Source organism: Numenius arquata, chromosome 10, assembly GCF_964106895.1.
Source record: "Numenius arquata chromosome 10, bNumArq3.hap1.1, whole genome shotgun sequence".
Taxonomy (NCBI): domain Eukaryota; kingdom Metazoa; phylum Chordata; class Aves; order Charadriiformes; family Scolopacidae; genus Numenius; species Numenius arquata.
In genome coordinates this window covers 19,571,283-19,597,552 of record NC_133585.1, presented here as the reverse complement: position 1 = coordinate 19,597,552, position 26,270 = coordinate 19,571,283, and the positions used below count along the sequence as shown (strand labels likewise).

The 26,270-nt window shown below is 45.6% G+C and overlaps 1 protein-coding gene across 1 annotated transcript; it reads right to left on the bottom strand.

Annotated features, from left to right (window-relative positions):
- Positions 1–903: 903 nt before the first annotated feature.
- OIT3 (oncoprotein induced transcript 3) lies at positions 904–26,270 on the bottom strand. Its single transcript, XM_074154939.1, has 9 exons — positions 26,071–26,270; positions 21,949–22,323; positions 21,352–21,462; positions 17,335–17,457; positions 13,666–13,788; positions 8,875–9,035; positions 7,802–8,217; positions 3,341–3,440; positions 904–1,867 (listed from the first exon to the last, which is right to left on the bottom strand). Exons 1-9 carry the CDS (start codon positions 26,132–26,134, stop codon positions 1,682–1,684), a joined length of 1,659 nt encoding a protein of 552 aa, XP_074011040.1. The 5' UTR covers positions 26,135–26,270; the 3' UTR covers positions 904–1,681.

Genomic DNA, 26,270 nt, shown 5'->3' with positions numbered 1-26,270 from the left:
TCATCATCGAAACATTGTCATTTATTCTAACGTACAGATGCGCACACACATATTCCCAAATTGGAAAAGCAGCCATGAAGTCATTTAGAAAAATCATGAAACTCCCAGCCCACCAAATGCCCATTCCTCACTGGAATCTCAGTCACCAGAAGAAATAAATCTGCAAAACGGAATATTGCTGAGGTGATTTGTGACTCCTTTCTAAATGGTCCCTTCAAGCGGACTACCCATCCATTTGAGAGCAGCAACAAATTTTGGCTTTGGCAGCAATTTGGCTGCTTCCAACTGAAGTAGGAAATGGGTAATGCAGTCTATGGGGGGCTTCCACCGCACCTTCCAACACACAGGACAGAGCTGCACACTGTGAAACTTCTTGCAGAAGACCTCATCAACACACTGTGGTGCCACAGCTCACGGTGGAGCTGGAGCCTTCCTCTCTCACCCTCCAGCCTCGCCTCTCCTACTTCGTCCTTCACTGCCCGCTGTGCTTCCTTCCTTTCACCCCACATTTCTAATCCTTCACCACACAGCTCTCCTGCTCCTGAATGAAGCCCAGAGGAGCCCAAGCTGATCATTTGTTATATTTTCTTTGGAAGGAGTTTGACGGCCCAAAGGGATTCCCTGACAAGCACGACGCCGCCACCATCACCGGTAATTGTGTCTCCAGCCAGCTCTGGGCCACCAGGAGACTGCGAATGCACACAGTCACTCAAACGGGGCTGCCATGTCTCCTGTCACCAAACTCACTGGGGACAACCCTGTCCCAAGAACTACCCGCATTACAAATTATTGCTATAAATACTTAATGCGCATTACTCTAATCCCTTCGTGAGAGCTGCAGCCTCTCTTAGACCAGGGTAATGCATTTCAGCTTTCAGACAAAGACTTGGTAGCAGCACGCTTGGGGCGGGTGTTTATAGATGTTTAATGTTCTTACAATCAAGGTACTATAGCACTTATGAAAAGCACCGCATTTTTGGGGGGGGCGGGGGAGAGGGAGAAAAACAATGATACACTAAATGCAAGAGGAAACACCGTTAAACTGCATGCAACTGTTAAAAGACACAAAAAAAAAAATCAAGTTTTATTAAATACCTTTTACTATTTAAAAATAACATTTAAATGTGTCTGTGATAAATCTGAGCTTTAGCTGCCTGTAATGACAACTGTTCTATAGCTCCAAGGAACTTACGCGTTACGGGATGTATATTTTTATACATGTTTTTATTAACGGTCATTCAAAATCTCAGCACACCCGAAAGCTTCAGCATCATTCACAGAACTGCTATTCAGCTACGATACTATTTGTATTGCCTGATGAAAGAAGGGCTTGAATAACACTCATTTAGTCAAGGACAAACAGTCCTGTGGTGCCTGCAGGTGGATGTAGGGAAAGACAAAGGTAACACTTCGGGTCTGCAAAGCAATAGGGTCCCTTCAACCGAAGGTTTGTTGGGAAGAAACACAGCTGAAAACCAAACTGTTCTGCAGTCCGGGCTTCCCTCAGAGGCTGCCTCGTGCGCCCAACATACTTCACAAATAGTCATCACACGTTTAGGGAAACAAGTCCTGAGGTTCAGGTGAGGCTTTACGAAATACCTCATTTCTCAAAGAACCATGAAAGAAGGCATTGACAAGGAAGGTTGGTCTCAGGCAGAGATGGTGTTCCAGTAGGTGGGTCTTAGTCATCAAAGTCAATTCTGATGGGGCCGCCTGTCAGGATGTGGTTTGCCACGTGACCAGGTTCCTCCTCCTCTTCCTTCTCCATCGCAGCCAACCTGCGCACCCGTCTCCGGCAGCCCTGGGCACAGCGAGAGCTCTCATCCAGCGCCCCGCACACGAGGATGCGGCAATGCAAGAACACCTCCTGGAGGATGGCGAGACAGCAGGCCAAGTCAATGCACGGCTCTGGGAATCAGACTGGCAGTACTGCCAGCTCTCAGAGAGCGTGAGCGACACAAATCCCACAGTACAGCCATTCCTCTCCCTGCATCAACAAGTTCCTGATCCACCATCACCATCCACAGCCAAACTGGCTGCTCCATCTGTTTTCTTATGTGCCCAGGAGAGGGCATGTTTTCCAGAGTGCCCGGCTGAGATCTCAGAGCGTGCGTCTGTCTGTCAGCCAGCGGCTAGACAGGGAATATAAAGGCGTGAAATCATCCTCCAGAGAAAGGGATGAAAATGCCAGGAATAAGTTTAGAAGAGCTCACATGGTCTGGTAGGAGCTGCATGGTAGGAAACAGGCCAAGAATGCATGAAGCCTCACAAGGAGATGGACTGATAGAAACGTGCAAGAGGATGTGACATGAGCTGAGGAAATATAAAGCTAGGCGACCGAGGGGAAAAGGAGGAAAACACAAGTAGTTGAGGGGAGAAGGAGAACACAAAGGTCAGGGAGGCAGCTGCCTTTTCCTTCTGCACAGTAAAGGCAGTGACAGGACTGCTGCTCCCTGCCCTCTCAATGACAAGGAGAGTAAGCAAGATCCCTGCAAGCAGCAAATTAGGGAAGTAAATATTTGTGAATGTTTGGTCAATGGAGAGATTTGAAGCAAAATCTATTGTGCAGAGGATGCAGGTTAGAGGCAGCAGTGGCAATCAGACGGCCAAGCAAAATTTCTGAATTTTGAAAGATCTCATCTTTTTTAACCCTACTGAGGCTCTCCAAGAGCTGGACAGGCAGCTTCATGCTTTTTGGAGCAAACAGTATTGGCTGACCGTAAGAACAGCAACTAAAAGACCTGATTTCTTCTAGGAAAGCTATTTATATTAGGAAAATGGCATTATCCTTCAACTGTCTTCCCACTACAAAGCTTCTGCCCCAGAGTGCCACCAGCCTGGATGGCCTGGTTTCACATTGAATTAAACAGTGTGATGACCTTATATCTGCAAATCTGGTATCTGTATTCACAAGAACTAGAGAAGATAAAAAGTTGAAGAGATTCAAAACTATAGACTGTCTTGTTTTAAAATAGGACACTGTGTAAAGTGCCTAACTCCCCGGGTTTCTGTTTGGTTACCGGGATCACTTTTCTCATCCAGCATGCAAGGGTCCACTAAGACTACCCTGGAAACAAAAATGATTTTAACCTGCTATAGTGTTGATGTTTCACAACTTGTCCTTCATATTTTATTTAATTGTAGTTATTTTCATCACCGTCTCCTAAAGTACCTTTGTCAGGCTCCTGAAAGACACAGTTGCTGGAACAGGCACAGCAGCATCTGCCTTGGGCCAAGCCGTTCCCTCCCCTTTGCGCTCTAATTCAGCCAGCTCTGTGCTGAGACTCTTCAGTCAGATCACGGCTGATGCAATATCTAAGAGGTGGGGTTTTGAGCTTACCTTGTTGTCTTTGCCCACGAACTTGAACACAGGAACCTGGAAATGCTTGGCAAGATGGTCCTTTGACGTGTACTGTTTCACTGAATCATCAGAAACGCAGCTAAGGAAAGCAGAGGAATGGGGTTTAATGGTTTTCCCAGAAATGGAAAAAAGAAAGAGAAAAAACATCCCACCCTATTTAACCAAAGAAAGGAAAGGAGGGTTTGGCTGTCTCAAGCTAAGCTACCATCCCTGTTACTTCCTGTTTGGCCACAGGAGAAAATTCGGGAACGATGGGGAAAAACACCAGCGGTGATAATAGAATCTCCAGACAAGGAACAGCTCAGCAGCAGAGAGCTGGCAGGACGTGGTCCAGTCCCTTCGGCAGAGGGACTGCCAGAGCTGCAGGCAAGTTTATCCTCATTTCACCTTCCTGTGCAACAGTCTGCAGTGATCAACAGAACTGTTATACAGTATGCAATGTATGATATACTTTCTGTATACAGATATATATGCACATAAATCACACTTAAAATGAAGAAGCTGTAACCCATATTACTAAAATATCAGCGATGATATTTTTTAAAAATTCAAGATCTACTTTGCTTTACATCATTTACATTTTTCTTCCTGCTGGACTTGATCAGACAGCTAAAATTCACAATTTCAATTTTCCCATCACTAGCACTATGCAGTCATGCAAGAGCTCACAGAACTGCAAGAAAATAAACTACTTTAAAAAAATGTTACATTTCGGGTACAGTCTATTTATAAACTATTGCAGCCTATTTAGAGTTTGACAGAGAAACATCAAGACAAAAAGTTATGGTGACTTGATATTTATGGCTGCCTATTGCAAAGCCTCAGGCATTTTGAGAGGCCCAGATACTGCTTTTATATTGCATTACAATGGAGCTTCTCCTTTCTAGCAAGTTAATTCCAGAAATGCAGACTTTGCAAGATATCAGGAAAAAAAAGTAGTGGTGGAAGAGACAAGAGGTAACGGTGTGACAGCTGAAAGCCCTACTCCTGTAGCAACCTTTAGTTTCCATCTTTACACCAGAAATATGTAAGGCACTGTCAGAATGATGACATTTGACATGTTCAATTATCAAACAGCAGCAAACCCCACATCTATATGTAGCTCTGCTTTCACTGCAATGTGTTTGGAAATCTCTGTGCTGTTGGGCTGACTCGGCTCCGTGGGCGGCAGGTACTGCAATCCCTCCCAGAATCGCCCTTCTGCTACGGACAGTAGAGCAGTGTATGTTCGAGGGACCACTAAGCATTGGTCTGATCCCAGCATTACTTTCATCACTGTGTATTTCTGTAGCTTTTTTCAGCCAGTGGAGATCACGGTCTGAAGGGATATCCTCGTCTGCAGCGCTTGTCTAGTTAACTTGCCTGGGAGGCAGATGTAGAACGCCATCCAAGAGGAGCTAATAAATTCACATGGTGCATCTAGGAAGATCGGCATAGATTCCTCCCCCTTGAGGCCAAACACTATATGTTACTAAGTCATTTAGGTTAAAATTGCTTTTAAAAGTAGCATTCCTGAAGGCATTTGATTGTAAAGAATGACAGTTAAAGACTTTTCATAAGTGACTGGCCGAGCTTTGGGGCTACAGTGTCAACTCACAGACATGCCCTCATTTGTGAGCATATAAACTGTGATGATTCTTGGACACCGGCTCAAACTGACTCCTAAATCCCAGTGTCTCCAAAGTTTCTCCACGCTGGTGGCAAGCAACCTACTGGTTTGGGACTAGGGAGTGAGAAAATGGAAGAACAAGAAGGAGGAACCAGGGATAAAATGAACCCCTACAATGCCCCTAAGTATGTCTCACGAAGGGTTCTGACAAATGCATTGCAGCGTGACAAAAAGAGCTCAGAAGCCTTCCAAGTGACAGGGTCAAACCCTTCTGCATTTTGCATGGGGGCCATACCATGTCCCACCCTCGCAGGAAACCTTCAGACCCTGCTTCCCACCTTGGCGAGGCAAAAAGGGGCAGGGAGCACAGGTATGGAAGGAAAATGGGTGACCCTGGTAAGGATACAGGGAAGTTAGGGGAGCAGAGAGTAGCTGTGCCATGGGAGCTGTGCTCTGACCCTCTTATTGGGGGGTTGCACGTTGGAAAGGAGGGCTTGGAGAATAAAATAGCCATCTCAGCCTACAAACGAGGTGCAGCCTGAGGTGCAATAACATGAGCCTTGCAATGGAACTACCTTAACTGCATCATGCTCAGATAAATCACAGCTCTTGACCACATCAGATTACAATGGATTGCCCTCAGTGACATGACCTTGCTCTAGATGCCTCGAGAGAGCCGCAATGTTTATCGCCTGTGCGATCGGTCAATGCCTTTTATTATTTTTGTTTTGAGAAAGAGGAAGAACAAGATCAGAAGGAAGAGAGCTGCTTTGTAGCTGGCAGGCTGGGCTAGCAGCAGTACAGGGTATTACAGAGATAGCGGGGATGGATCTGGGAAAACCCTGCTTTCCAACATGGTCACATCAGCACTGGGAGAGGGTTGGGGAGTCCCACAGAAGAAGACTCCTACCTCCTGCCGACTGGAGATGGCAGGGAATTAACAGGGAAGAAAGTAGGAGAGGGAATTTCCCCATTCCTCAGTTTAAGGTGTACCCCCTCAAATTTAAAGAGTGTTTCCCCCGGAAGCTGCAGTGAACTCCTGCAGGTCTGATCCCACATAATCAAACTGATTTAAAAATCCCATCTTTATTGCCTTGGGCTTTCGGGGCTGCGTTGATGGACAGAAACTGGGTTATTACAGAACTGTTTGGAGCAGGGACAAATCAGCAGTGCATTCAGCTAATTTTACTTTTTAATTGCTGTGAGCACACCAAGAGACAAAGAACTCCAGTTAGCTAAACAGCAGATCATTAGCCTTTGGTCTAAGAGAGCAGTTCAATTCAAATACAGCACAGTGCACAGGGGCCTGGCACGTCTGGGGACACTGGGGCTTGCTGGGTGAGGCTCCAGCCAGCCGGCTCCAGCCCACTTTTCCCTTCAGTGAAGTTTTAATGCCCTCTGCAGGATAACAGTACCAAAGGGGCTGCCGGTGCCATAAATCCTCCACCTACTGCTGCCAGGAATTCAAGAGAGGGCATTTTCTGCCTTCTCCCTCCTCTATATGGCTCAGGTTTTGGCCACTGTTTTAAATCCCATCATTTTCACTCATGGTGAGAAATGAATGAATGTTTGGAGCCTTGACTCTGTGAAGGGTCCACAGGAACAGCCAAGTCAGGGAGTCAATAATTCAATCTTTCCATTACAAATCTGCTCATAAACCCCAGAAATGTCAGGCACAGGACTGCAGCCTAGGGTGGAGGGAGAGCAAGCTAATGCTGAAACCTTTGTCAGAAGGAAATGTAAACTGGGTTTTTGTGTACTGAATTCTGCAGGACCCTTTTGCTACAAGACAATTGCACAGGACTAGTCATCACCAGCTGTAATGGTGGATGATTTAGCCTGGCAGCTGAGGAAATAATTGTTGTCTTCATTAGACGGTTCGACAGACAGAATACAGGACTTACATGAGCACAGTCCCTTGATTGTCGGGCTATGACACTTGGATATGTCTTAGATATTACCTTGGCTGGATTTTCCTCCCTAGAGCATAGCAGACTGCTTCCCCGCTGTGACATTTCCACAGCACTGTCTGGCTAAGTTGCCAGGCACTGCTGGATGCAAACACTCCGCAGCAACACTGCACCACGGCACTGTCATGTTAGCACCCAAACAAGTATCTGAAAACAGGGCTCATCGTAGGAGGCACAGCAGAGACCAGAGAAATGATCCCCAAACCTCCGACACGAAACGTGTTACAGTCAACCCACAGATCCACCCTGAGTTTTTTAGTGGCGTAACCTGGAAAGATCACTAAACCCCAACGCCTCGGAAAATTACAGCCAAACTGAGGGAATCTAAGGTTACTGCACTGACAGGTATCAGAGAGGGAGCAAAGCAAGGGGAGCTCCTGCAGCTCCAACCAGGACCAGTCGTGGAGTCTTTTGGCTCATGCTATAATAAGGCCTTTATGGGAAAACGAAGAAACAAGCTCCAGTTGCTGCGGCGGCTGCACAGCAGCGGCACACAGCCATCAGGGGGTTGTGCCGATTGGTTTGGCACTCTGCAGGCTGGCAGAGAGAGGATATCAGGAAGGATATCTTTTCTACTGAAGCCAACTCAATTATCCATGAGGCTAGTTACAGGGAAGTATGTCCTGTAAAGGCTGCACTTGGAGTAACCTCTTTCACTGCCTCCCACTGTTTCTCTCAATCACTTTTGATGGGAGAAGTGGTTTCAGCTTGATGGCCTAGTTGCTGGTGATTGGGAAGAACACAGCGGGTAGGCTGCTGCGGAGAACTGATAGTGCTTCCCTCCATCTCACACGCAACGCAACTTAGTCCCACTGCCAATTCCTGTCTAATACCCAGCAATGGAGGGAACAGTGAACTTACCCATCTTGAATCAGGTAGTACTTGAGGATCTCATCGATTTTTGAGGTGGGAGTGGCAAAGCAGCTCTCTACAAGTGTCTCTAGTCCATTGACATGTACCAAGGGTTCAATCCCAAAGTACAGAGAGTCCCGAAGCTTCAGGGTGGGAAGAGCACCCCTGTAGGGTTCATCGAAGTCTTTGTCTTTGAAGATCTCAAGAGTGAAGGGGAAGATGCCCTGGTTGCGGCTCATGATTTCTAAGGGTGAGTTCTTGAGGTTGGGTACATAACCTTCGGAGATGGTGTACCGGCGTGGGAACTCACAGGTCACTGGGATCAGCAGCTTGCTGGTGCGGACAATGATGTCCCCATTGCTTCCTGGAGTCTGCTTTGGCAAGCCAGTCACCAGATTGGTGGCAATGATTTTATCATCTATTACCTGCAGCAAAGAAAGGAGTTTAAGTGAAAGGGAGATCATTGAGAAAGATGTCTCTAAGTTCAGAATAGCAGCTGAGTTTACCTTGTTCAGCAAGCTCAGATATAAACCAGCCACTGAAAAGACAGCTTGTGAATTTATACGCTGCAAGCAGAATGATATTCATCCTTACCTAAAACCTAAGGGCCTGTATCAGTTTGTAGTCAATTTTGATGCACTGTATTCCTGCATGAAGCAGAGGAATTTTCTTCCAACTTCTACACATCTGATAAGATGAGTTCTCTGGTTCCTGACCAGTTGCCAGTATAACCTTTGAAACGTTACCGGGGGACCAGATGCTGTCTCAACGGGTGGGTGAAGAGTGACACCACTTGCACTTTCTGCACTGGAACGATGGTGAAGCTGCTTCTGTGAAGGGTTGGGTGAGCAGAAAGCAGTACCCATGGTGATAGGTGCAAACCACTGGAGAGGAGATAGAACAAGCTCTCCTCATTCGGGATGCCACCCCAGGTCTAGTCTGAGGCCAGCTACATGGCAACACAGGAAACTGCTCTGATGGTACAACTAAACCAATTTTATTCCCCAAGTAAGCCATAGCCAAGAGATGGCTCCCCAAATCCAAGAGATCCCAAGAGACAGGACAGCAATGGGTGTACGTACATCTACAACAGTGCCGCAGGACTTCAAGGAGAAATGGATGTTGACGTGAGTGCCATTGGATACTCCTTTGCAGGAAGTGTTGATGAGGGAAAGGTCCAGGCCTCCAACCAGGTCCTTTGGAATGCTCACCTCAATAGAGCTGGACTTGCACAGCACTGGAACTACAAGAAAAGTCCCCAGAATAACAGTTTGCATGACAAAACTATCCGGGCGCATCAGTATCAGGGAGGTGGGGAAGGGCTATACCAATTTCTACTGTGGGGAAGAAAGGACAATCATTATCCTACGTTTATGATACTGTCTCACCTTAGTAATCCACCTACATATCTTACATTCCCATCTACACAATACAAACCTCCCAAGCTACCACTGCCGCAAATTCTCCTGCTGCAGACACCACAAAAGGCAAGAAAGATGACCACTATATTTGCAGCAGAAACTTAGGTATGCAGTATTTCCAGCTATACTTAGTACTCAGCACAGGTTTAATGGGTCTCTTTTGCACTGCTGTGTCCTGGCAAGAGCCTTTCCCAGATATGGATATCAAATTCACAACACCCCAGGCAAAGCCATTTTTTGAGACCCTTTATCAGGTTTTCCATCTAACCCAGAACATGCCAAAACAAGGCAGAGTAATTCCATATAGATGCTGAGCTAAAATGGAAGCACCTCAAAATGCCATAATATTTTTATAAGCAATAAACCCAGCTATGACAGACAAACCAAATTACCTCACTTATTCCACCTCCTTTAACCTTCAAATTTTAATACAGATCTCCACATGAACTTTCTTTAATTAAAATTCCATTACGTAAGAAGTGGAGAAAACAGAGATTGAACAAAAAGAAAAAGGAAAGAAGAGGGAATAATCTTCAATAAAAAAGTAATTGCTACATACATTCCTTGGTTGTATACATTATCTATTCAGTTAGATACAGGATAAGCATATTGGTGCGTATATTCTGGCCTCTTCTCAGCCAGAAAAACAAACCTCCTCCAGAATTTCCATTTATCGTATTTTAAAATCAAATGACAAAACTTTTTGCAAATATACTAGTTCCCCAAACTTTTTCCTAAAATTAATTACAGTCCCAATCCTTGACATTCATATGATCTGCCTTTCCTTAATTTCAGTTCTTAGTTACATAATCCAGGATCTTGGACAGAAGGCACACTGCTAAAACATGCCTTTTACCCCCCCATAAAAAATTCTCCTTTCCCAGCTGAAGTGTTTGTGACAGCTACTGTGTACCTGCAGGGAGTATTTTTTATTAAAAGTTGATCGTTTCAAGGTGATATGCTAAAATGTGTGCAGTACGCCCAAAGCAATATGCTCTCATAATGACATTGCTGGGTTAGAACAGAAAATTAAAGAACTAAGAATTACCTTAACTTTTCCTCCATACACAGTAGAAGGCAAGCGGGAATAACCGAGCACGTCAAATGGCAAAGCTCACAAGGGGACAAGGGGACTTTGAGAACACAGTGCAATGCAGCGATGAATACCCTCTGGAGAACTGATTGGCTTAATGTGGACTTAAAGCTTTACTGTTTCAGTGACTCCTTGAAGAATAAGGAAATTTAATGCTTTTATAAAGGTATAATTCAGGGCAAGAGAGTTTGGATCCCAACCACAATTCTGCAAAGTTCAGGACCAATTTGGTTCAGGCTACTTCTGTTTCTACATGTCTTTGATTAGCACAAAGGGGAAGAAAGAGGAGACACCTATTTAACCTCTGCTCTGGCACTGCCAGGAGCTGATTCAAGCCAACTCATCACTATTTGGGAAAACACTCTGAGAAACAACTTACACTAACCATCTCAGAGGAACTGGCCATGTAATTCAAACCATTCTAGACATTTGTACACGCAAGAGTAATCAATACTGAGAAGGGTGTTTCAGTTCCACCAATTTAACAGCGGTGCTGCAAGCAGAGAGACTGCGTGATTCAGCTCTGAGCAGGCCTGATTCCCCCAAGTCTGCCAGCAACAGCGCTGCAGGGGGAGCTGAAAAGGAGCTGGCAAAGTAGCCGTGACTATATTCCAGGGCAAGTGATGACGTCCTGACTGCCAGGACTGAGATGCCCAGAAGAAATGAGTGATCCTGGGTGCCAAGGAATCCACTTACATCCACAACTTCTTGCATCTGTTCAGAGAGCTGTCAGCAACCATCTCTCACATCCCTGCCCTGGGCTCACCCCAGCCTGTGAGGCTCCCGAGAGCCTCACCCAGTCTGTGCCCATCAAACGTTTCAATTCTTCACCCTCATACTCTGCAGAGCATCTCTAAGTACTGGGAAAGCCTCCTCATTACCACTGGAAACTCTGCTTTGCGCCAACGCCTGCAAATACCCTGACCCTGATAGGAAGCTTCTGTGGCGAGTCCAGCACTCATTTTGCTGTCTGCTATTGATGGCACCATGTTCCTTATCCAGCCTGTGGCTCCTTCCTTGGCTTTTCAAAGTACAGCTGCTTGGAGCAGAGGTTATCCTTTTACACAGAGTGCTCAGAAGAACAGGCTTTCTGGTGCTGGGCAGACCTGTGTTTGTATACGACTAAACTACGCCATTGTATCCTGCTTAGATGCACACAAGGCTTGGGCATGGGTGAAGGGAGAAAAGCATTTCACCACCACGCTGCAGAAAGAGGTGGGGTACTCAGATGGTCTGCAAAATTCTAAGTATTTTGTTGGCTGGTATCTTTGTGGGAAAATTGTAGCCAAGACCGTGATTTCTGTGGAAGATTATTAATGTTTGTTCTGAAGGTAGAGACAGTGCAGAGGAGGGTTGATAGGCTGCAGATCCAATTGCTTCAGGCAACTGTGCCTGCCCTGCACTGTTAATCGTACCACTATAAACCTGATTAGATGCCATTAAAAAAAATGTGTGGTACAGTTCCAGATATCTTCTGTGATATCTGCTCGAAATTGCAGACCACTGCGTGGGGACATAAATTCATGAAATGCAAAGGAACAAGCAATTTTGCTTTATGAGATGCCATATCCTGAGCCCCAGCTTGGCACCCGACAGTGCTGCTGCTCTCATTAGCAGCCTCAGAAGAAGGAGAAACAGTGGCTGGGAAATGCACAGTCTCCTAACCCTGCTGGGGTTGCCTCATCGAGTCAGGGTTGAAGAACACTGCTCTTTTCTGGCCTGTATCCGTCAATCAGACCTTCAGTCAGTAAGTATAATCACAGGTCTTGGAAATACCCATCTCCTCCTCCCCACCTGGCTCTGCTGGAACAGTAAGCTCTACTGGAACAGTAAGCTCTACTGAAGTAGTGCACACTCCCAAGTGTGCAATGTTCACCCCTGAAAACAGTGCTCTGCATTTCTAGAAAGCTTAAAAAGCAGGAATTTCATCAAGTAGAAGCATTCCAACTTCCTCTCTGAGGCATACCTGCCTTGTTGGCCACCATGAAGTCTTGATCTGGTCCTCTAGCTGATGTCTGGGCACTTTATAACATGTCAGACTACAGGAGATTCCGAGCACACCAGGTAACACCAGCTCATTGGTATTATCTAAAGCTTAAGTGAATTAGCCCACGACAGGCTCCCTTTCATTGCATTTTAGATGCTGCCCTGGTTATGGCCCGAGTCCAGCCCATTAGCCAATCCCCATGGAAATGTCCGAAAGTAACCACACAGGTTCTTCACGAGGGCACCAAGGCAGAACACAAGCAGAGAGCTATGAGGTCTGTCTCTACCAAGGCAGTAGTGTACATCATCCAGCTTTACGCTGAGCCTGACAGGTCAGAAGTAGCCAGGGAAGTCAGATGAGGTCCACTAGAGAGCATTATCTCTGCCTTTCACATACCCACAGAGCTCTCCTCAACGTGCAGTTTTGACTCAATGTCCCTCCAGCAGCGGATCACAGTAGATAGACATCTTCTCTATACGATAGACTGCTTGATGCTCTCAGCACCTCAGTGGCCCAGCTAGCTGTGGGATTATGAGCCCCAGAAGAATTCTTGGTGTAAGTTCTGGATTGTACGAGGAGCCACAGACTCTCTGCTTAACTCTCAGTGCCCTCCAGAACTTCTCCCTGATCCTCTTCTTCCCTGTACTCTCTGCTGCAGAGCTAAGTCCAAAACAGGGAACATGTTTATTCCATGTGCATGCTATAGATGCGAGTCAGCGAGAAGGACTCCCTGTGTACAGGAACGGAGTAAAGTTCAGATGGAAGGTCTTCCAAGGATAACGTTGCCCTAGCCTCTATGCAGCAGAAGCAACAGTGAGTTTTCAGATGCTATCTTGGGTGCTTTTCCCAGGGACAGCAGAAACTCCTAGTATCAGAACTAGTGCCCTGCTTCAAGACACAGGAATGCTTACTGGAATGGCTACAGAGACACTTGGGCAAAAGAATGCCTCTCTCTTTAAACCCTATTCTTGGAAGGGAGTGAACCACTTTAGCTGAGATTTTAAAAGCCCAGTTTGAAGCACGGAAAATGTCAGTTCTAATAGCATAAATTTGTCAAAGGCATACATAGATGAAACAGAACAATGTAATGGGAGATGTTAAGCAATCTTAATTGTAAGTGAACAGTGCCAAAACCACCTATGATGCAAGAGGCACCCAGCTGGGTCCTGTGTCTCTGTTCTCCTGCCTGGTAAAAAGAGCAATGTCTCCAGGCTCTCACTTTTGGATGAGCTGTCATTAATGACAAAGCTCCATTAACAAAGCTAATGACAAAGCTCTGGAAAGGACAGACTAAGACAACATGACAAAAACAAGAAGTTCCTTTAGACATACTTTTGGCATAGAGGCTGCCGGAGAGATTTTGTTGACCTACCTTGGCAAGTGTGATTGTCTTCTGACAGAACAAGTCCCCTTGGGCATTCACATTGGTATGTGTCTTCCACTTCAATACAAGTATGGCTGCAGCCTCCATTGTTATTGTGACAGCCTTCAATTTCTGCAAAAGAAAGGAAAATCAGCACACCCTGCTCAGGCAGCTGCGTGGCAGCGACGCAGGCCCCAATATATACTCCCGGCTGACTAACCGCAGTATGACCAACGCAGAGCTTGAAGGCAACAGCATGGTGAGAGCTTGCTTCCAAGAAAATGCAGTGGAAACCTATTTTCAATTGTACAATTTCCTGTGTTTGTCATTTCACCAAGAAGTTAACAAGGAATTCTGTGAAAAAGCTCACCAAGTTAAATCACATGCTATAACTGGCATACATAAGAGAGCTGAATAGGCAATCTTCAGCTTGGCCCTTTCTAACTTCTGAGACATCCTCTTAAACTAATTTTTTACGTTGTTTCTTACTTCAAAAAGGGTGGGAGGAAAATCCTCTTAAAACTTCTACAATGTGGAACCACACTCACTCCCTTAGTCATCAGCAGAATTAAAGCCCTAAAATTTGCAGGGGAGGTGTCCTGGGGAGGACAGACTTGCAGGTAGTCAGCTTCTATTCCTACCAGGGAACACCAGAGAGAAGATGATGCGCTCTTTTGGCTCTGGGTTTCCCGGCTGTGGTGGAGGTAGGCGTAGAGGATTCCTGCATCCCTTTTGTAGGCTGAGGATAAAACTCTGCTTGTAGGAGTTTGTTTAGCAGGAATTTTGTTAGTTTGCTTAGAGAGCGCTATCCTGAGATGACATATTCCTAGTGACTACAGCTGCAGAAAGAGCCTGAAAGGTCATCTAAATACATTCTGAAGATTTGAAAATCTAAGGCAAGTAATGCCATTTCCAGTTGTTGTTGTTGGCTATTATAGAGAAAATAACAGAGTATCATATTTTTTAAAAAATAACCTTCACTGCTCAATTATTTTAACCCTTTGGGATTAATAGATGCTAGATGTTCTCAATAAAACAATAGCACATATAATATAAAGAAATCTCTTCCTTAAGCCTGCCATCAGAAATGACTGTGTGGTTTTCACTGAAATGTAAAGAAAAGAATGGAAACACCATACTCAATCCTACACGTTGCTTGGAAAACAACAGCCTGAACACTCCATGCAAGTCGAAGTAATGGGTAAAGCATTATAAGAGAAATTTTGAGATACTCCTACCTCTACTCAGCCTCACCAGCTCATGTAATCAAGTGAAATCTCCTGCATTTGCTGAAAGCAACAGCTGTGAGGTGGCCCACAAGAAAATCACAAACTCTAATGGCTCACAAAGCTAAGGACACACCTTTAGAAATAAAACTTACTAACAAGATTGTAAAAATCCCCAGCAGCCATGTTAAACTCATGAAGATCATAGAATCATAGAATTGTCTAGGTTGGAAGGGGCCTTTCAGATCATCTAGTCCAACCATCAACCTAACTCTGATAAAACCCATCACTAAACCATGTCTCTAAGCACTATGTCAACCCAGCTTTTAAATCCCTCCAGGGATGGTGCCTCAACCCCTTCCCTGGGCAGCCCATTCCAAGGCTTAAGAACCCTTTCCGTGTCAACATTTTTCCTAACATCCAGTCGCCATCCTTTTCACAGAAGGGGAAGTTAAATGATATATCAAAGGCCCTAAAACACAACTTTGGGAACTGAACAAACAAATTAGTTACCAAGAGCAGACTATTCCAGCCCTGTTAGAAGAGCTCAGGAACAAAAACTGCCACGTAGCACAGCTGGTTTGTGTGACACCCCACCACCAGCTCAGCGCTGGATATGGAAGGGACAAAGCCCACAGATCATTTTTGGTCCTAGACAGCTTAGCTTAACCAGTATTTAAGGAGCACCCTGCACAGCAGCTTTCCCCAGGCAAGTTACGGGTGTCCCGGTTTGGAGTGCAGCAGAGCCAACTGTCTGTTTAATGAGAGAGGCTCTTGCTCTTACTTGTTGCTATGGCAACCAGGGTCAGCTGACTTGGTTGTTTACACCTGTGGGGTGGACCAGACAGGTCAGGTGACCCAAACTGACCAATAGGGTATTCCATCCCATCTTCCACGCTCAGTATAAAAGCCGAGGGATCAGAGGTGCCAGGATGGCTCTTCTTCAATGGGCTCTCCTTGGATGGTTGCTTCTTCAATGGGCTCTCTTTCTTTGATGACTGATGCCCAAGGAAGATCCTCTGAGTTCGTCTACCTTTGAGCCACCTCAGCATGTTCTGGAATCCAGTTCCCACTCCTCACTGAGACCAGTGCCTGCTGGTGACATCTCCCCGTGCGTTCGATATGGTTTTGTATATATCTATCTATATATGTTGTATCTGTTTCGTTCTTTCCTTTGTATTTTATTATTAGAATTTTGTTAAAGTAGTTGAGTTTTTCCCTAAACTCATAAATCTCTTTCTCTCTCTTCTTCCTCTCCTTGGACTGAGAGGTGGAGGAGACCATCCATCATACTGTCGTTGGCCAACCCGGCCCAAACCACAACACTGAGTGATGTGTTATTAACAGAGCTCAGGGAGGAGACTTTCACAGAAGAGAGATGAATCGTGTTTTGGTCTCAGAGGGGGAAAACAGGGACAAAACTTGCCGTTTGGAGCCATCTGTCAAGTGAACCATAAAGAAGAGTGGAGTCCAGCCCCAAACTACAGTGGCAATCCTTGTGTCTCCCTGCACCAGGAATGTCTGCCACCCAGCAGCTACTGTAAGGTGGCATGCGGGCTGCAGATGTATTCAGTTCTGGCAACTGGGTAGCTCAAAAGTGCGGCACATCTGTAGCTCTTACTCTTGTCTGAGGCCACACAGTATCTATGAACATACAACACAGCAACTTTCCCTGTGAAGGGGCACCGTGATTCTCACATCTGACCACAGAAAACATCAGGCACAAGTCAATTTTTGCTGGATTTTCATATTTCTGCTCAAAGATGTTTGTAAATTGTTTGTGACGACAGGTCAAACCTACAGTTTGGTCTTTAAGCCCCTGCTAAGCTACCAGTCTAAACTCATCAAGGGTTTTCAACCTGGCTGTGCCACCACTGGGAAGTAACTGTAGCAGTTGCACAGAGCAGCGCCCATAACTAAGCACTTACAAAAAAAATAAGATGGTCAAAATGCTGCCTGAATCTCAAATCTAGCTTTTGTTTACAGACTGGCATCCCGTCCCCTCAATCTCTATCCTGGGAGGCTAAGCAATCCTCATACTCTAGTCTAATGTCATGACATTACCCCATACCTAATACTAGCTGTCAAAAAACAGTAGTGCTAAATCTGCCCCCGCACAACTATTATAAATCTCCAGAGCCAAATCTCAGCATCTCCAACAATAACTAGTCCTGGCTGGACAATTTTCCAGATCCACTGTTGCCTCTCCCCCCATGGAGATAAATACAAGCAAATCCTAGCAGAAATGAACAAGGCAGGGAGAACTGAACAAGGAGACTCCTCTCTGCTTGATTAGAAGGATATTTCAGTAACAACCCCACTGGCAAGCATGGAAGTGATATGAGTGACATTTAGTCCCTGCAAGGAGCCAAGAGAGAAATAGTGCTGCAAGGGAAGGGGAATGATTTATATCACATATGATTTTCCAGCAGACTGATAGCCGAAACCTCACCTTCACAGGTTTTCCCGTCACTTCCCAGCGTGCGCCCGATCCCGCACTCACAGCGGTAGGAGTTCTTCAGGTTAACACAAAATTCACTGCAGCCTCCGTTGTTCTGCTCACATTCATTTTCATCTGAAAAAAACCCCACACTGTCATAACACGCCCCTGGTGAACACACAGCTGGCAAAACCGGGCTGCAACATGGGAGCACTGGGACTAGACTGGCACCATGAACTGGCTTTCCTGGCCTCATGACGTGGATCAGAGCAACAGAGATGAGTAATCCCACTAAATGCCAAACACCTCTATCTACTGATAGCAGCAGAGTGTTTTGCCATGCCATGTCTACCTCGGGAACAAAGTAGACCTGAGAGGAAAGGCATCCGGCACACAGCAGTGATTTCGGAGTGAAGACGGACACAGTCCCACTGAGAAACTTCCAAACTTGTTCCACGCTCTGGGGAATTCATGTTTTCATTTATCTTCTCATCCTAAATTCTGCTCCACTCCACTCACAGGACGTTAAAATGGAGTTAACATGACTTCACTGCATGGCAAAACTAGGTGAATACCAGAATCACTCAAAAATAATCCCTAACTATTTTTGTATCACACCTGCTATTGCTACATGTGGCCAACTGTCCTACAGCAATTTTAAATGATTCAACTCTTATTTTAAAAAAAAAAAAGACAAACATGAGAATGAAAACCAGCTGTAAACAAACCTGAAGTTAAACCAAAACATTTTAATGAAGCTTCCCCAATGAAAGTCATGTCCTGAGAAATTCCACTGTTTTGGCTTCTTGCCCCAGCTCTGGCTGCTCCCTGCCCTGGAAAGCTCAGGTGTTCTTGCAGAACAAAAATGTCAGCTCACCATGGTGAGACCTAACCTGAGTACTGGTGCCCACACAGGCCACCACAACCATTAGCTGCTTAGCCACTCTGTACCAAAGATGAGACAAAGGGCCCAGTTCTGAGCTACTCCCTCTGAGGACTCGGCTCCTCACTGCCACATGATAGCCCATCATCCTGCTCTGCTCCTCTGCAGCCCTCCGTAGAGCTGTGGCTTCTACCTTTCCAGCTCAGAAGAAAGAGGAGTGCCTGAGCTGGCATCCCACACTTTCTGGAGCAGACTCTTAGATCAAAGTTGCAGAATAACCTTGTAACGGGCCTGGACTGAGTTTTTATAACCTACAGCAATATACCCATGAATAGTACCTGTGTCATGTTTCTCTGCTGGCTGCATTCAGCTTTAGATTATAACCCTCCAGGGAGCTGAGGGTATTTACTGAGGAAAAAGAACAGCAGATGCTTTTGAATCTCTTCGTAAAGCTCTGGAAACTCCTCTTAATTTTTTGTTTGAAAGATTAAAGTTCCTCTGTGCCCCATCTGCCTTTTTTTTTTTTTTTTGAAAGGTACTTTATTCTCTGAGATTCTCATTCTTCAACCTGATTTAATCTCTGTGTGCAAAAAGTGAATCAAATAGAGAGGAAGGGACAGCCATTGCTATTGCTGAGCCACAAAACTAATGACTTCTCATAGACAGGCCAGAATGCTGAGGTTATCAATCAAGGGCCACATAGGGTTTCACCAAAACGGCTTAGAAGTTACAATTTACTAGATGTCAGAAGCTAAAAACAAACAAACAAAAAACATTTTAAGAGACAGGTCAGAGATGAGCTCTCTTCGGTATTAAGTGGTCCCACACATACACAGTACCTGCAGCTGGTAGTGTTGTAGTGTTGTATCCTTCCACAAGTGAGATGAATTGAATATTTTTAGCCAAAAAACATGGCTGGTACCCTGCTTTGGAAGGCAGGGAAGCATGTCCAAGAGACACACACCGACACTTCCCTTTCCACACACATGACAGGTTCTACACTTTCCCTTCTAACAATAAAACTAAAGCTGCTTAAACCGGAGGGGAAATGGCTACTAGTAAAGGTGTAGAGATGCTGTTAATAGGTTCTAGAGCTTGGCTTGGTCAAGAGCTGTACCCAGCAATTCTCCTTGCTGGTCCTCCAAGTTCTACAACACACAGCAGATCTGTCCCTGCTCTTCTGCACCAGTGACAACCAGCACTTCTGGAACACAGGCTGGTTTTCTTGAGAGCGGGTCGGAAGAGTGCTGAACTGATTTTAACCGTGGCTTAGTCCAACATGGATCCAGGTATTCAAGAGGTCAAAGGCACTGCACTGAGTTGGTGGATCCATGACAGAAAGTCAAAGACCTAATCTAACCCCTTAAGTAATTTTGCAAATGAAAATACAACTTAGGATCAGCAGTTCTACTCTGGGATTTGAAGAACAGAATGTACTGAAAGGAAGTCAGCCTAGCACAGGGAGCTTCACAGACGGAGCTGTTTGGCATTACTGCAGCATCTTCAGCCCCCCTCTTAGGCTGAGCTGGGAAAGGAAGAATATTCTCCATATAGGAAAGGCATAGGAAAGGCTAGTGCAGGTTTGTTTGGTTTCTCTGGCAGGCAGGCACGGTTGCTCTCAGATATGTGACTGCGCAATTACTCAGCACAACAGAAAGTCATTAGAAAGATGAGGCTGCAGGCAGGTAAACCAGTGTGATTATTACAGCTGAGGTGCTGTGCCATCTGGTTATCATGAAGATAGGCAGCAGCGCACAACTCTTGCCTGGCCTGGCAGCAGGGGGATGAAGGCAGCTCCAGCACACGCAGACGGACTCAGGACTTCTGCATGCCTCCCTGCTGCAGGAAATCCTTTCCTGCGAGCCTGCCGCACGTTTATTGAGTGCTGGTGCTTGTCAAGGGCACTTCTGTACTCAGAAGTCTTGCAGAGAAGCAGCCAATAGATGCTTTAATTAGCTGAGAGAGCTAAGTCAGCCACTCAGCTGCAGAGATGTGGAGCAGCTTTAGCAAAACCATTCTGTAGAATCAGTGTGAGCAAGTGTAAATCTGCAGCAAGGCCAGGCTGCTCCCTCCATAGATTGTAATGATGGTGGCCCCTACCCTGATGCCCACAGACATGAGCAGTGTGAAGAAAGAAACCACCCATGCCTGCTTTGTCAGCTATAGTCCGTATGGAAGAAACTCATCTGCTACACAGCCTGCTGGACCAACTCTACTCTCAACTTTTCCACCAAATCAAGCCTCAAAGACAAAGATGAGATCCCACTTCCACCAAACACTAGCACCCCTTCGTCCCTCCGTGCCACCTCTTTCTATCCATCAGTGTGGCTCTGCAGCTCCCCAACAGCCCCTTGCATTGTCCCGCAGACCATCCTTCTCCTAAGACCTCACAGCCCAGCTGCTCTCCTCCCAGCACCACACACAACCGCAACTCTCCTTGCCTCAGGGGTTGACGGGGATTCCCTCACAAATCCCTGAAGCCCACGTTCCTTGCTCTGCTCTCACTTACAGCCTTCTACCTCCCTCCTGGTCACGTTAGTCTCTGTCACTGCAGTCACCAAGCGCCAGCCCCCTGAATAACACCTTGTCATGCTGCCTAGAACCACTGAGGCGGTGCTGCGACCTGCAGTCTTTTGGCTCTCCTCAAACCCTAGGCCCTGGACAATGCCCCACAAGGGAAGTATGGTGAAGCTTAGTGTGTAGTCCTACGCCAGCCAGCAAAGCTTTTCTTGGAGGAAAGAGGCATTCAACAGAGTGGGTGAGAGGAAATCTCTAATGACAGACTGCACAGCTGTTCCTGCATACCGAGGCTGAACCATGATCTTGCAAAGAGACTACTGCTGACAGTGAAGTTGCTGCCTTCAGCAGATGGACCACGCAGAAAGCAAATCTAGCCTTTGTACATGCATAGCTCCAGGGGCACCAGAACGTAGTCACTCATGGGATGTTGTATCTCGCCCTGCGGGGAAAGATCTGGAACCCTTTACAGTATCAAAGACCTGTCCTAGGCAGCAAGGGGAAAAAATTCCTCTCAGGATACTTTTCTTTTTTTATACTGCTTTGTAAGACTATGGACTGAGATGCGAGCAACAAAACAAAGGGGAAAGAAAGCATCAGTAACTGACACAAGTTATTTCCAGCCTTACCAAGACATGTCTGTCCATCAGGTCCTAGTGTTGTCCCCAGGGAACATGTGCAGTCACCGGTGTCCAGGCAGGAGCCCTGGCAATCCACCACATCACAGATGTCATAAAAATCTAGGGCATGACAAGAACATTGTCAGCACAAACCACTGAGCTTGCACTGAAAATACTGTATTTGTCCCAACAGCTTCACGCCCTGTCTGGTCCACCAGTTACAAACCTAGCCCACATTAGAAAAGCTAACTACTGAAGCTGATAAGAAATAATCTGGTTTAATTACTCTAAGTCAGAGATGCAAATTTTGGCTTTGGTAGCATGCCAAGACAAACCCCAGGGCCCACAGAGAGCATTAAATCATTGTAGCCAGGTCAGCTAAGGAAGATTTACCCTAGCTGAACAAAGGCTAGAATTCACAGAGGTGAAACAGTCTAATCGATCTCTTATAGACAGGCCACCATGTGCACTGCATCACCTGACACACTTCTGGGTGAGACAGCCAAGAACCAGTCACCACCTCTCCCAGGTGTATGGATGCTCACTACCTCTCCTGCATCACAGGGACAAAGGGTTTTCAGAAAAGCCATCTCAGCTATTACTTACGCCCACAGTATGCATGGAAACAAACGCTAGGCTTGGTTAAGTGATACACATAGTACCCGCCCGGACACGCCTTGACGTCAATCGTGGTATTCCAAAGGCAGCAGTTCCCATTGAAGCTGGCACAGGCCTGGCGTGGGACGATGCCATCTGACTCTCGCGGGTGGCTGCCATTCAGCCAGATGGGAGCATGGGTGCCACAGTGGTTCTCCGGGATGCAGAAGGTAGGCATAGCATCGCCAGCCATGCCAGTGAAGCGATACCATTCCCCGTCAATTTGACTGTCGCACGTTGGCTGGCCGTGGGAACCGTTTATCTGATGATCTGTGTTCCTCCAGGGCTCATTCAGGCTGATGTAGGCAGAGCAGGGGTCCAGGGCTGAGACATGCAGCAAGACACAAGAGAGAACATCTGGTAGATATCAAATCAAGTTGTTGACTGATAATTGCAAGGAATGCAAGATAATTTCTTTTTCTATTCCTGACTTAACAGAAATGTTGCGATAGATAGAGATCCCCGGGCAAAACCAGCAATACCAGCTAATTGCTTCATGGAAAATTCTGACAGCTCCACTTAAATGTCTTGAAAGAAAAAGTAAATTAAGAGAGCTCTTACAACATTATGCAACAGTCTGACATGCTGTTTAGCTGCTGAAGGATATAAGAGGGGAAAAAAGTAATATAAATAAACTTGATGTCCAGGGAGTGATTGCCATAGGAAATACATCCTGGGAGCACTGGATCAAACCTAGGACATCCAACCTTTGGGGATGTGCTAACCGAGCACCTGCAAGCTCCTCCTGAAGTCACTGGTAACCCTCCGCTGTGTCTTGGGGAAGAGGGCCAGACTTCAAACAGGTTATGCATCCTCTCTAAAAATCCGTAGCCCATGTCAGCCCTCACGGTTGAGTCGCCATAACCACAAGCCAGACATCACCTTGCAAAGCATCAGTTAAAACATGAACTGCAAGATAAGCAACAGAAAAGCTACATTTACAGTGTACAGAAAGAAAATATTCCATTTCAATTATTAGACCTCTATATAATTGTAATTATAGGGCATAATTTATCAGTTCCTACTCACTTCAGGGTACAAGTTTAAACAGCTAAATATAAGAACTGCTATCCCAAGTCATAATAAAATTGATCTATAGCCTAGCAGGCTATCTCTAACCAAGAGTGCATGCTTAGAGTGGTGAGATAGGAGAAAGAGACCCTACTCTGTCAGGAGTTTTGTTCTCCACTGGCTCTCCTATAGCTATGTTCATTTATGCCAAGGTGAGTTGAAAGAGCTGTAACTCAAATTCATGCATTCGGTAAAATTCTGTAATGGGGCAAAAGAGAAAGGTGGCAGCCCCTTGTATTTACAGATCCACTCAGACGTGCCCTGGTCTCCTTTACAGACCGTCCCTCACTTCCCTCTCTGCCAAATGCTAACCACCTCCACGATTCACAGTATCTACTGTGGTCTTATGAGATGTTGCCGCCTCCGTGCATCTGAAACAGCTTCCTGAAATCTTTTTATTTATTACCTTAAAATCTAGGAGACCATGAAGGTCTGAATCAGGATGTTCTGGGGAGCAAACCATCCAATTCTTTACACAGTCATGTTCCTTGCAAGCCCACAAACCCTCCTGATCTCCACAGGACATCAGATGTTTGCGAGTGAAGTGAGTGTTTATGAGGGCAAGATATAAACACAAGGACCTCCTGGTATGTGCATGTCTGTTCGTGTAGCGCTCAAAGAGCGTGTCCCTTTTCAGAGGCCTTTCTGAACCTTCTGCAAACAATTAAAACATAAGAATACCATAGGGAGACAAAAAATGAAGAACCGAAGTATTCATTACATTTTCAGTCTTCTCCTAATTAACCCCAATTTGGCAGCTTCCTCACTAAAAGTCCAGAGGTTTCATTTTCACTTACATCCAATATGCGATTAAGCACCACTTACCCATGACTAGCTATTCTCTATTAAGCAAAATGAATACTAATACTGTCCTGAATAAGGACAATTGATTGCCATTTGCTAGAATTAGGCTAATAAAACCAATCATTCTGATTAAATGAATCTCAGACTGGAATACCCTGTACTTTCCACATCACGTTTTTTTTGAAGTTCTAAAATTGCTCTCTCTGTTTATTTTATTTAAACAATAGGCCGATGCAATTTGGATGGGGGGAGATATTATATTGCTTCTATTAGAACGCTCTGGATGGAGACAAACCTTCTCGGCTCATTATTTGGATTTGCTTCGCTGCCTTTGAAGTGGGAACTACAAGTGCTTCAGAGAATAGACTCCAAGTCTTATTTGGAGTCCTTATTTAGCTGCAACCTCTGGAAATACCTGTCTCACTGACATGCTATCTTGTACCTTCTCACAAATACAACAACTCTCTTGACAAACACCCTTGCGACATCCTCAGCCATCGACACGTTTTGTTTGGCCTCGAATCCAGCATAAAAGGCAGGAGCAGCTGATGTAGTCATCAGTAAGAGTGCTGCAGAGCTGCAAGCTGGCAGAGGAAGCGTAGGTCTGGGTTACAAAGGGAATCTCTAGTGCCACAATTCATGAGACAGAGAGAGAAGCAGATTCACTCCCCACCACCACCGGCCCTTAATTCTCCTGAGCAGCAGAGGGAAAAAAACCACAGCAGGAAACCTCTGATGAGATTCCCCAGACAATCCCCTGTAAGCTCTTAATCTCACCTGCCTCTCCTTTCCTCTCCTTGCCCACAGACAGCAGCAGCACTGTTAAATCCCATCCTCCAAAAGCTTGGAGGACTTCTTGCAATAGGCAAAGATGGGTCCTGCCTTTTCTTTGCACACAGCTGAACAGAGCTTCCTCTGGGCTTCCCTCAGTGTAACTCAGTTTCCACAAGATGATTTGGTATGGCCTTAGGGTGAGTCATTGACTAAGACTAAAAGGTTTTTCTGTTGTTGAAAGCCAAATGAGGCGAAGCGAGGAATGCCCTGTCAGCTTCCCAGCTGGGGAGCACCAAAAATACACACACTCTCATTAGCTTTCATATAGTATAATTAACTTCATGAAATATCCTTTGTAGACAGACTCTGAAAACGCTCATCTAGGGAGATCACATTGTCTCCTAAACATTCAGAAGATAATTTAGAGACATAATTTACAGAGATGAACATGCAGCGGCTCAGAGGGAGCTAGAAGAAGAGGAGCAAGGGAACAGGGCAGCGCACCCTCCCACCTTTCAGTTCTCTGAGAGCTTCAAAGCAGGAGTAAAGAGGAGGCAGACAAGCAGAAAAAGCAGACAGTGCTCTTTCAAACACTGCAGAGCTTCATGGCCACCCTCGGACTGCCAGGGCTGCCCCAAACCTACCTCCCCGCAGACACCAAGCAGCCTTTGGCAGCACAGTTTACTGAAAACTAATTCAAGATTCTACGGAAAAAAAACTCCACAAAAATACAGAAGCAACTAATCAACCTCTCATCTCTTCTCCCCAAACAACGAAAGCATGGGAGTTTTGCACAAGACATATACCTGTCTCCAACTCCCTCTGGTTTTCATTTTTCTTAGCTCAATTTTTTCTTCCCCAACACTTCCTGCACGGCCTGAGCAATTCAGCCTGACAAGCATTAGCTATGAAGTGAAGCTTTTCAATTTGTAATCTTGATGATATCATTAGTTCTCTACCTGACACGCTAGCATATATATTGGATGACAAATCAGGCTCTAGCAAGCATTCATAAGCCCACCATTCTGCAGAGAGATTAATCCTGTGTGTATTGTGTAACTGGAGGTCTCTGCTGTGGCAGGACTAAGCAATGAAATGAGCAGCACTGCATTATGACACTCAATTCAGTTAGGATTTGTCAAAGAAGTAGGTGAAAAAGTAGCGTAATATTTAGTCGTAGAGTCTCTCCTCCGAAGGGAGAGGAAAATCCCACAGTGCCTTGGCAGTAGAGATTTTCCCAATATGGGAGGCTTCACTCTCTGTGACAGAACGATCTTTCCAATTGGAAAGAATTTCGTATCACCTTCAAAGAAAAAGGATATTTCTCATGTCTTTCAGTCTTTCACCTAAGAATACCAAGGCTCAGCATGAACCTTAAAGGTAGCAAACAGGAATAAGCTTGAAGGCAATGCCTCTACTCACCCATTGAAGACACTGGCTGCAACTGGATGATGAAGCAGATACAGAAAAACAAGTACTGGAACATTCCACTCAGCCAAGGAACAGTTACCCCTCAAGGAACAGAGGCCTGAAAGCCCTTGCACACGCTGTGGCTCTTGTAGCCTTCCTCTCGGTGGAGCTTCTGACCTCAAGCTTTCTGAAGAGCAAGTGTGATAGCTCTC

Coding starts and splice junctions, on each gene's coding strand:
- OIT3 (XM_074154939.1), bottom strand. CDS start 26,134: ATGTTCCAGTACTTGTTTTTCTGTATCTGCTTCATCATCCAGTTGCAG. Junction 21,463..21,948: donor TTTCCATGCATACTGTGGGC/GTAAGTAATAGC, acceptor GTCATGCCCTAG/ATTTTTATGACATCTGTGAT. Junction 1,868..3,340: donor TCGTGGGCAAAGACAACAAG/GTAAGCTCAAAA, acceptor GCCATCCTCCAG/GAGGTGTTCTTGCATTGCCG.